The 12,439-nt window shown below is 37.0% G+C and overlaps 1 protein-coding gene and 1 pseudogene across 1 annotated transcript; one reads left to right on the top strand and one right to left on the bottom strand.

Annotated features, from left to right (window-relative positions):
* The first annotated feature begins 472 nt into the window (after positions 1-472).
* LOC144462609 (uncharacterized) lies at positions 473-3,937 on the top strand. The gene is made up of 5 exons (XM_078166766.1): positions 473-625; positions 1,202-1,461; positions 2,958-3,148; positions 3,286-3,379; positions 3,700-3,937. The coding sequence occupies exons 1-5, from the start codon at positions 536-538 to the stop codon at positions 3,935-3,937; spliced, it is 873 nt and encodes a 290-aa protein (XP_078022892.1). The 5' UTR covers positions 473-535.
* Positions 3,938-5,170: 1,233 nt separating this feature from the next.
* Positions 5,171-8,655, bottom strand: LOC144462610 (uncharacterized; annotated as a pseudogene).
* Positions 8,656-12,439: the final 3,784 nt, after the last annotated feature.

Here is a 12,439-nt window from a genome sequence, read left to right on the forward strand (position 1 = left end):
AACCGAGAAAGCAATACACAAAGAAGTCAATAACTTCCAGGTCACGCAAGTTGGATCAAATAAAAAATCAAAATCAAATTTTAATCATGACCCATTTTTCGATTTGCTATTTTTGATGTGAGCATAAAATCAAAAATAAGAAAAACAAACCAAACCCTTTTTTGATTTTTAATTGAAAATGGAATGAACGAATGATAGTTAGTATACTGGTCCGTGTATATTTTGGCAATTGGATTTTCCGTTCTGAAACGGATATTAAAAAACAAAAAACGAGTGGTTATTTGATTTTCGATTTAAAATACAAAAATTAAAATTGAAATACAAGGCGTTTTTTCTTTTCATGACCAAAAGGGATATACGAAATTTTAAAAATGGTTTGATTTTAATTTTCTATTTAGAATAACAAAAAATAAAATCAGTAAGAGACAGAAACGAAAAAAGGTCCGTTTTTTTCATTTTCTGAGACCGGATGTGGTCATCAGCAGGTGTGGAGCCAAACAGAGTACGGTGCTGCGGCTGTTTAAACCCGACTGATATGGATCAGTACGTCGTGTTTCGCAACAACAAGCGAGTGTGTCTCAGGGAAGAAGACATGAGTGCTGATAAACTCAGTCGCATATTTCAGGTAAAAAAAAAGAATACATAAAGTAACATTTATCAAGGTATAGGCAGCAACTAGCTTTAAAGCAGGGTGTCGCTCTCTGAGGCTAACGATAATATGATAGTAATAAGCTAACTGCCTAACTCAGCTAACTGGCTAACTCAGCTAGCTTACCCTGTGTATTGAACAGACAGTTGACGTGGTGACTGCAACAGTTGTGTTCACACAGTCACACAGAGAGGAGCTGATCTCCCTCTCGATTCTTAAATGTTCTTAGTTAATGCTGCTATCGGTAGCAAGTCACAGATATGTAGTAAAGATCTAAAATGTCACTGAAAACGCTCTTCTCTGACCGGAGCCATGAAGTGTATGATGCTCTCCCACCACCTCATAACCTTGTGGATTATAAATTAATTAGAGACAATTTAATTCCGTGATTCATTGTCATTTCATCCTCCCCCTATAAGATACAATAATATCGTCATGTAGAAAGCTGGTGTTTGGAAAAGATTCCCCGGTAGTCACTGAAAAATGTTCATTGAGAAAGGATCGGAAATGAAAATGTATTTATTCTAATTTTACTTATGAATTTCTTGACAGGTCTCATCTCATAGTCTGTACATGACTGACGACGCAAACGTGGCATTGTTTCCTGGGGCATCTGGTGTTTTCAGCTCATTGGACCTCAATCCAAGGACTCATTATGAGGTTCATGGTGAGGCTGAGGACACCTCAGGACCTGCAAATAGCACAGGGCAACGTTTTTCATTTATGCGCACGCCTGCAACCACTACAAGTTCAACTCCACAGCGGACTGCCTCAGCCCCCCCTCGAGCCACTGTCTCTAAAACCTTTCACAGGTAACTTCAACTTAAATCATTGTTAAATGATAGTAATACAATTTATAACTTCAAATTTACAAATTAAGGGAAGGGAAATAAAATACAGTTAGATTTTATTGCGAAAACACCTAGTTAATGCTTGATATGATCATATCAGCCATTCTTTGTCTCCTTCCTTGCAGTTAGTTGTTGTTGTATATTAATAGTTCATACTACTTGCATTTCACCCATTTACATTAATTTACATGTATTTTGCACATTTTAAAATTTTTGACAGAACTTTAATTACCTCCACTACTTCTGTTTTTGCTATGTCTCGATCTGTCAGCAAAATAACTCAAAAAGTTCTTTGTGGATTTGTATGAAACCTTGTGTGTAGATTTGTCCTGAGCCAAGGAAGAAATTATTAAATTTTCATGTTTATCAGCCTAAAGATAGAAGAAGGAATATAAACTAGGGATGCACAATCTGGATTTTGTTTTTCAGCTGATACTGATAATCGATAATGACCTGCTTCTCATAGCTGATATAGACAACTGATAAATTCAGATTTGTATTTTTTAAAAGAAGCACATATTACCTGTAGTTTCTGCACAACTGCGGGCCAGAAAGGTTCAGATTTTGTGTGCGAAAATAGATGATTTAATATTTCACAGCCATGACTGAAAAAGATCTGACATCATTGTTGCAACAAAAACAAACAGTTCTAACTCTTAAAATTTTCACTTAGTTTTTCTAGTAAAGTTCATCAAAAAACTTCACAAATGTACAACTTTTATAGAGCATTTTGTCTACAAATTCAAATTAAATGCGGTGAGAATCTGTCAAATCATTTATTAGTATAGCCAATACATGGACCGATATGGACCGATATTGCTGGATAAGCCAATATTAGCTGATAATTTATCAGAACAGGTATTTATTGTGTATCCCTAATATAAACGTCCCCCTCCACTCAAATGTTTTTCCTCCTCTTCCAACAGTTGGATGTTTGAGCTTCACTGTGCAGAATGATGTGTATATACAGTTTGTCACCAGAAGGCTGTTTTCACATTAGTCTGCTGAAAGTGGAATGTTTCTCTGTGCTTATTGAAAATCCAAGTTTAAGGGGGGCCTAAGAGCATGATTTGTGAAATCACAAGTAGTTTGGAAGCCAAGTCTGTTGAGCTTACACGAGTGTGATGTGGAAACCTGAAGCTTGAAGACATCTTGTGTCCAACAGTTAAACTTTCGAGACAAAAAATATTGGTACATTTATAGACTGTGGAATTTGTAATAAGGTAGAAGGAACAGACGTAATTTTAAGGATTGTAATAAAATATATTTGACTCTTTTTGTGAAAAAACAATGTCAGACACAAACTATTTTTCAAAGTACTGTATTTTCCATACATCTTAAAACACAACAAAATCATTGCCGCATTTTCTAGTTATTGTTGGTATACATCATCATTAGCCATTGCCAGGATTATGAATGCTCTGTGTGTCAGCAATTATTTTTATAAATTTTCACAGATCAGTGTACCTCGCTGAGGTGGTTGGTGGGAGGTTGAGTCCCAGCAGAACGGTGGTGGTCCGGTTTTTGGAATGTGAGGCTACCCTGCAGGGGATCATCGGAAAAGTACAAGATGCCATTGGAAATCATGACCCTGTGGTGTTGACTGATGCGCAAGGGAATGCAATTTTGGAGTCAGAAGGAACAACAGGTGGGTACATTTGATTTTATTTAATTTTTTAAGTATTAACTTTAGTGATTGAATATTAGATGGCACATGATTCCTCATGTCTGGACCAACCACTTAAGTTGTAATGGTTTTTCCTGGTTTCCACCCCGACTCCAAAGGGTCACAGTACTGGAAACAAAATGCACGAAAGATTCTTGCTGTACGAGAACAGGACTTCCAGGAGTTGCAGGACAAAAAAAGGAGGAGAACAAGGTAATATTAAGCATTCATAGTACTCTTATTTGTCCAAACAATGAAATCTATTATGCAGGGTTCCCATGGTCATGAAATTCTTGGAAAAGTTATGAAATGATAAAAAAGAGTTTTCCAGACCTGGAAATGATTTAGAATTAACAGGATGCTTTGGAAAAGTTTCAAATATACACTGTTTTTGGCTATTGTTTTTCCTCCTCCGCTTCCTCTCCCCATCCTCATCCTCCTCCCAGAAAGGTCAGACTTCCACCCCACCACCACTACCAAAACCACTAAATCACAACCAGTACACATCTACTATGTTTTTTTCCTTTTAACAGCCGAAAAGATGAAGATGCTGCAGGCATTGGAGATGTCACTGAGAAAGTAGAAGAGCTGGTAACGGCAGCACAGAGCCTACCAGATGTCACTGCAGCAATCAGAGAGCTCACCAGTCTGGCTACCACTCAAAAAGTCATCCTGACTCCGTCCCAGCTACAGGCCATCAAGCAAGGGTTCTGCTGTGTTGTTTGTATGAGTAAGTATGCAAAAGATAGTATTGCCCCACATTTAAAATAATTTTGGAACCATTTTATTTGGTGTGTGCCAGAATTTAATATTTCCAAATACACATTTTTGTATTCACTAACCAAGGTGTCTCATCCACTACAGTTATTACATGTATTGATGCAGTCCTTTGTGTAACAGCCCATTGTGTAATAATACAATAACAAAGAATCTTTTAAAAGTCAGGGTTCCCACAGTCTTGAAATTCCTGGAAAGGTTTTTAAATTAGAAACACTGTTTTCCAGACCTGGAAATGGTTTGAAATTAACAGGAAAAATTTCGAATATACACTGTTTATGGCTATTGTTTCTCCTCCTCTTCTCATCTCCTTTTCTCTTCCTCATCCTCCTCTCCTCCACTAAAAGCCTCATTATTGCACCCTTTGATTACTATGTGAGCCTACTTATTTAAAACTACCGTATGTAGATAAAGTCTTGTAAATGAGGTAAAATATTATGGAAAAGTTTTGAAAATGAGTTGGTAAAAATGTGTGGGAACCCTGAAGCATTTAAGTTCAGTAAAAAAGAAGAAGAAAACACAGTCATCCAGTACATTAAAAACACATTAAGGACAGATGGGGACACAGAGAAGGACTAGTTTTTCTCTTTTTATGTTTCAGAGTTCATCAATGAGCCAGTCTTCACAGAGTGTTGCCGAAGCATTATTGGCTGCAAAACGTGTGGAACAGTGGCAGTTGACCTCTGTGCATTGTGCAAAATGTAGAGGGAACACCAAAGGCAGCAACATATTCGAAGTTAATGGTCTGTCAGAGGCATTTTCTGTTCTGAGATCCCTTTTTGAAGAGGAGTAACATTTTGCACTTTCATACTCAAATACTGTAGGCATGTTGTGTTCTGTTGTATTTGGGTCAGAGTTCTTGTACTAGTAATGTGAATTCATTTACATGTTTGGGCTGGATGACATCATATTACTGTTCACTGTTTTAGTGAGATTAACATTTATCTTTACCAAACATCCATTGCCACCAGTTAATTGTTATAGTTACTAATTTACATTCTTTAAAGTTGTGGTTATGAGAGAGCAGTGCCTCTTTGTATGGAGCCATGTTGTTGTCCACTGCTCTAGAGAATTCTGAAATGTCTGAATATTTCTCTGCAAACTGATTTTCAACTCTCAAGTTTGTCCTGTTCTGTTGAAAATAGATCAACTCCAAAAGTAGAATGTGTTGTCAGCGAGGATCCCAGCTGTAAAGGTCTACTAAGTTCAAATACAGCAAATGTCTTTTCACACATTGCGCTGAGTTGCTGTTATAAGATAGAGCACTGCTTCTTTGTATGGGGCGAAGTCCTCGTTCACTGCTCTCGAGAACAAGACTGAAATGTCTGAATATTTCTCTGCAAACTGATTCTCAACTGTTAGTTTGTCCTGTTCAGTTGAAAATGGATCAATTCCAAAAGTAGAATGTGTTGTCAATGAGGATCCAAGCTGTTGGCTGTAAAGGTCTGCTGCTTCAACTGAATGAGGCAGCAGCTCCTGTGGGATTTTTTTGGGACAGCCACTGCCAGCCAAGTTGTTTGGTACACCTTTACCTGTAAAATAAAGAAATCAGTTCAGTTCTTGAAACTTCAAAGTGCTTGCTGTAATTATTCTAATCTTCGCAACACTGGTTTATTTCACCTGGAATGCGGTGAGAATTCCATGAGTCCACCAGTCTTGTGAGACCAATCTGGCACAACTGAACAGTCAGTTTGGATACACAGTATCTCACAAGGCCATTGTTCATGTCTAGTTCCTCTTGATCCTCCAACTGCAGTAAGGCTGTCTTCAGTGGATAGTTGACACGGTTGTTGACTTCAGGCCAGATTCGTTCAACTATATGATTCTGAATTTGCAAGAAAGATTAGATATCATTCAATTTGTTCTGGTGTGTTAATGAAAAATGTGTTATGGTCCATTCAGGAAAAATGGTCATTTGCAGAATTCCTGTCCTGAATCTGTAAATTTACTGACTCAGCAGTCAATATGCACATTTACCAGGAAATCTGCATGCTGACCATCTATCTGGGTATTATGGATGAGCTAGTAAATTTACTGTTTTTAAATTTTCCCAAAGTTTGATAAAAAAAACAATGCTCATCACATAACTAGAATATAAAATTCGAATAACTACAGTGTGGTTGCTTCTGCAGTTGTTTTAAGTAAAATAAATAACCAGATTAAAAAAAAAATAAACCCCTTCTTGGCAAAAGGTAATGTGTTTAATATCATGTTAACTCTAAAATTTGGAAGGCATAGTAATAATAAAATGTATGCAAGAATACCTGCTGAAATCACCATAATAGTAATGATAATAAAGGCAGGCATACAACAAGTAGTGTGTTGCTGAAGCAACCACACAAACTATAAAAATGTACCTTTGTGGATGAAGTCTATAAATAAGGCCTTCTCTCCTGATTGTAGCGATGAGATGACAGCAGCTCCTGCATGAAGAGCGTCAAATAAAACTCCTTGCCATGATCGACTCGCACCTGGTCCCAGATACCATGGGCAAGTACTGCAGGCCTATTGGATGAAAAAGTCCATTTTAAGACTTCACCATTCCAAATCAGATATTCTCAGTAAAAATGACTTATAACAATGATGTTCAGCAGGTATCATTTAGTCGCAGTTTATCATGAATGTGGTAGTTATGCAATATGTACAACTATGTCAATGGCTTGAAAGGGACAGTCTAATTTATTTGTTAACAATATATTGTTTTTTTTGTTATTTGCAGCCTCTCTTTTCACTCCAACATCTGAATGGCATAACTGATAGGTGGGGCTGAGGTTTAAGAATATAGACAAGTGTCTGCAAATGACCAGTGCAAAACACTAGTGGGACGTAGGGCTAGGCAATAGGGAAAAAATCAAAAATCAAATATCTTTGAATACCACAATGTTGATATTTTGACTACTGTTGCTTTCCTAAGATATTTACACATAAGATATTTTTAATAAAGACTCATTAGTGGATATGATGATCAAGCAGGTAGAGGCAGAGAATAGAACAGCTACCACAGTCTAATAAATTCCTAAAGATGTATCCTTTTACTGTAAAGCAGCCTTTAAAACCAGAAAGAGACTACACTCATGTCTACACTGAAAAAATGACAGAATATCCCTTTACTGTACACAGCAATACATAGACTATTACCTGAAAACATCTTCATAGATGGTAAGGTTGTTTTTTATTGGCATAGTAGAATGAGCAACAACCTTTTTGCTGAAGCCATCAAGGGCTAAAACATGGGTGACTCCAAACATGGCCAGTTTTTCATTCTGGTCCATATGAATCTTGTGTCCCATGTATTCAGCATGATATGGTACAGGGTTGAGATTGCGGGCACCCTAAAAGAGAGAAAAATGTAACTACTTCACAGTATAAAAAAATCCCATTAATCATATACTGCATCATTTAAAAGTTTTATAAATGTAACCATGTCTATTTGTACTATCTCTGTCAAAATGAAAATTAAAAATAAATTAGGGCACTTGCTAAACAAGCACCAAAACACACACACACAAGCTCATAGTTAGACACAAATTACACAAGTTTGATGATGTAAAATATGAAGGCTGAGACAGTAACATGCCTGACTCCAGCTTCATGGTAAGGCTGATGCATAGTTCTGAGCACTGATCCAATTCGTGTCTCTGCAGCATGCACTCCTTTCATGGCGAGATACCCCTTCATCATTCTTCTCCCATATGTAGGTCCTGTCTTGAAAATAACAAATTAACATGATTTCCACATTCAAAAATCACACCTGATAATATATGTTTATCATGACATTAGACAGGGCAGTTTGTGTGTGTGGTTTGTGGAGTGTAGTAAGGTTTACATGTATGCTGACTATGATTACCAGTGGTGGAAAGAGTACTGAAAATCAGTACTCAAGTACAAGTACTATTACATTGCTAAAATATTACTCAATTACAAGTAAAAGTACTGGTGTTAGAAAAATACTCCAGTAAAAGTACAATGTATTCATAAAAAACAAAACAAAATTAGATGAGGTGCATTTACTGCCACGACTATTGATTTAATATCCATGAATACATTTTTAACTGGTTAAATTCTTAACACAAAATCAATTAAAGGTCAATCATTAACATCCTTTTTTTTTTTGTTTTGTTTTGTTTTTCGTCCACATACAGAAATGAAGATAAAAGGTTTGGAATTGTACTCAGTACTCAACTATGATTTCAAAAGTAACTAAGTAGATTACATGGTGAAATGAATACTTAAGTAAAGGTCAAAGTACAGACTTGAAAATCTACTCATAAAAGTACACGTATCCCAAAAAACGACTTAATTACAGTAATTTGAGTATTTGTAATGAATTACTTCCACCCCTGATGATTACTTACAAGTGATGGTAGGCTGAGGCTCTTTATTGTGATTTATTAACTATTTGTGATTATAATCCTGCATAATCCTTGAAGAGATGCAGACATAGTGTGTATGTGTATGTATGCATAAACACGTTCGCTCTCACACACACATGCACACAGAAAGAAACATCTAAGTCGTGAAGAGAAGATGTATACCTCGGTTATAGCTTTTGCCACCTCTAACTCCAAATGTGCGTCGGAGAGTCCCATTAAGCTGCAGCCATGGTCAGCGCAAAATTTCCTCACATTTCTTTCAGAAAACCCTCTTCCACCCCCACTTTCTTGCGAAATATGTGCAGATATTTCCGCGGATGACAGGCCCTCTTTTGCCATGTCTAAAATAACTTCACGGTAGGGTTTCAAAGACATTTTACCTTGCGTTTATCACTAGCCTAAGATCCGACAGGACTGGACACACTGGCACACATATTTGGCGCTCTTGCTGATGACCACATCCGGTCTCAGAAAATGAAAAAAGCGGACCTTTTTTCGTTTCTGTCTCTTACTGATTTTATTTTTTGTTATTCTAAATAGAAAATGAGAATCGAACCATTTTTAAAATTTCGTATATCCCTTTTGATCATGAAAAGGAAAAACGCCTTGTATTTCAATTTTAATTTTTGTATTTTAAAACGAAAATCAAATAACCACTCGTTTTTTGTTTTTTAATACCCGTTTCAGAACGAAAAATCCAATTGCCAAAATATACACGGACCGGGGTATACTGTACAGGTTTTTCGTTTTTGATTTAAAATGAAAAAAGGAAAAAAAACCACGCGACTTCCATTTTTGGTTTCAAACGCAAAAATGAATTGGCTGAATGTCTGCAGACCTGTTCAATATTCAGTCCAAAAAGGAATAACGGTAAAACGAATTGGCAAAAACCAAAAATGGGCCGGGTTTGATTGGATTTTCGTTATTTGATTCTGACACCAAAAACATTTTTCTTGGGTACTCTAGTTTTTTTGTTTTGAATCAAATAACAGATTTACCGTTTTTGGTTTTTGAATTACGAATGAATTACGAATTATCCGATGATACCCGGACTGACCGGCCACGATTGAAATTTGATTTTGATTTTTCATTTGATCCAACTTGCGTGACCCAGAACTATTTTCTACGGAAGCGCATTGCATTCACTGGATAAAAAAAAAAATTAGACATCCTATCTCATAACGAGATCAGGATCTTGTAATTATGAGATCAGGAAAGGTGCCACATTGGCCACTGCTTCGCTCAGAGCCACATACTGCGCATCCATGGGGAAGTGCCCACTGGTTCGACAGCCCATTGATTCGACATCCCATTGTTCCGACCATATTAAACCCATTGTTCCGAAGTCCGTTCTGAAATCATCATGATGCCCTGTGGTTAAGGTCTGGTTAGATTTAGGCACAAAAAACACTTGGTTAGGGTCAGGAAAAGATCATGGTGTCGGTTAAAATGAAAAAGAAAGTGACAAACACATGCTTATGTGTTTGTTGATGTGTTTTTGAACCAATGACATGGACCCCATCCATGAAGGGGGGTCAGAACTACTGTTATCAGCTGCGACTCGGGTGGTGCCATCTTGACTATATCACATATATTTATTATAATGTGTATATAATGTAAATTACGACGGAGTATTACACTAAGCAAGGAGATGTTACAACAGTGTGCACCCTATATATTTTGATCTATTTCATACTTCAGATTTATATTGTTTAGCATTAATTGGTGACAGAAAAGAACAAATTTCATTCTGCAGGGAAACACGTGACCTTACTGTGCATATTAAATCTTGAATCCATGTTTTATGAAGAACCTGTGTGCGCTCTGAGCTGTGGCACAAGTTACGCACCAAAATCTGGCGGAAGAAAAATAACAATAAGATGAAAAATAAGTATGTGTGTGACTTACGTATTAGACATCAATTACCCATACATGCTGCTAAATTATTTATGCATTCAATGATCCTTTCACACCTATCCTATTGTGCTACAAGCTGGTTCCAGGCAGGTGTGACTACGCTGAAACCTTTGTATACTTTTTACAAACAGGCTGTGAAAGTTTTTGATAAAAAAAACAAGAAATTACCACCACTGTACCATTATAAAAAAACATAACCTGTTAACCTTTGACAGTTTTCTTCGGTTTTCTGATACGTGCTTGATGTACAAATTGATTCATGACCTTGCACCACCACCACTCGAGCAATGTGTGTCATTCTGCAGGGACAATGTAAGGGTATCCAGGGCCTCAATGAGAGGCGATTGTTTCACCAAATTTAGGAAGACCACTTCTGAGCAATCAGCATTCTCTTTCCAAGCAATTGGAAAATGGAATTCAATCCCACTCCATATTAGAGACTGTGCAAGTCTTAAAAGTTTTAAAAAGTCTCTATGGCTAAAAGAGAATCAATCATGCTTTGACTGATCTTTGTATATAGAACACCAAATGTATTATGTATTTTGTACGATGTTTACTCTGTAATGTTGTTGATGCTGTTGTTTTGTTTTTGATATTGTCTGTAATGTTTAGAATGTGTTTTATTGTCCTTTTAACTTCCTGCCCAGGGACCACAGATGCTATTCAGCTAACTCTGGTATAGAACCTGTTCTGTACATGGTCCCTATCAACTAAACCAATAAACTAAACTAAAACAAAACTAAACTTTAAACATTTCATTAATTCATAAGTGGGCATGGGACACCTGGATTCATCAATAAGGAATTTGCCAGAAGATGTCAGCACTGACTTGAGAATTACTCAGTGGGTACAGCTATATGATAAATTGAATGAACCATGACCACCTGCCAACAGTTATTTGCAATTGCTTACCATAGGCTGATATGGCTTAGAGATCGTTGAGCTTCAATGATTGCAGCACCATCAGGACGCACTTAGGAGGCATATGAAGATGATGACCAACAACCCAGTTGATGCAGGTAAGCCACCTTGCATGGCTGCAAAGATTGCCACCCCCAATTCTCAGTGAAAGCTAAACCAAGATTTGGACATGGGACTATTGCCTGAGGTCACAAAGAGGGGTGCACCGGGGTTACAGAGTTTTGTTTTTTTTTTTAAATAAATATTTACACAAGAATTTAGGAGGACAGAACTAAGAATGATTACTATGCAGACACCAGCTTTTTCAATTAAAAGGCTCTAGCCAGCCAATGCCCTGCTTGCAAAGAAAGGCTTTAGTCAGCTACTGATAATGAATATATATAAATAACTATGTAATAATAATAATAATAACTATGAATATGCTTTAGCCAGCAAAGGCTAATGGTCAGCAGTGGTGCCTGGATAGTGTGACATGTGGGGTTTGCTGCTGCCGTGGTCCTGCCAGATGCCTCCTGCTGCTGCTGTTATCATTAGTCATACCTCTACTGTCATTATACACATTATTATTGTCACATGTGTATACTATCATATATTAATATATACTTTCAACATATTGTACCAAAATAGCCAGAATTATAACTATAATATTATTACTTTCATTAATGTTGTTGTAAGCTACTGTCATTACTGTTTGTCCTGCATCTCCCTCTGTCTCTCTCTCTCTCTGTCTCCCCTTCTGTCTCATTGTGTCATACAGATTACCGTTAATGTATTATGCTGATCTGTTCTGTACGACATCTATTCCACGTTTCTCTATCCTGGAAGAGGGATCCCTCCTCAGTTGCTCCTCCTGAGGTTTCTACCATTTTTTTTCCCCATGGGGAGTTTTTCCTTATCTGCTGCAAGGGTCCTAAGGACAGAGGGATGTCATATGCTGTAAAGCTTTGTGAGGCAAATTGTGATTTTTGATATTGGGCTTTATAAATAAAAGTGATTGATTGATTGAAATTGAGTTAACATATTTGAGTTTTGCCAGCACGGCTGGTGTACAGGAATTACTTGCATGATAGAATGTAGTTTAGGCCAACAGTAACCCAAAAATTAATGATTAGGGAGTGCAGCTAAGAAAAGAAACACAACACCACTGACCACCAGTTATATGCGATTGCTTACCATTGCTGTTAACTCTCTAAGCACCAAAGTTGCAAAATTGTGACAAGCAACATTGCTGAATAAAACAGACCATAGCTCCAAATATACTGCCAAATCTTGTTAATACTTTGTA

This window comes from Epinephelus lanceolatus, chromosome 3, assembly GCF_041903045.1.
Source record: "Epinephelus lanceolatus isolate andai-2023 chromosome 3, ASM4190304v1, whole genome shotgun sequence".
Lineage (NCBI taxonomy): Eukaryota > Metazoa > Chordata > Actinopteri > Perciformes > Serranidae > Epinephelus > Epinephelus lanceolatus.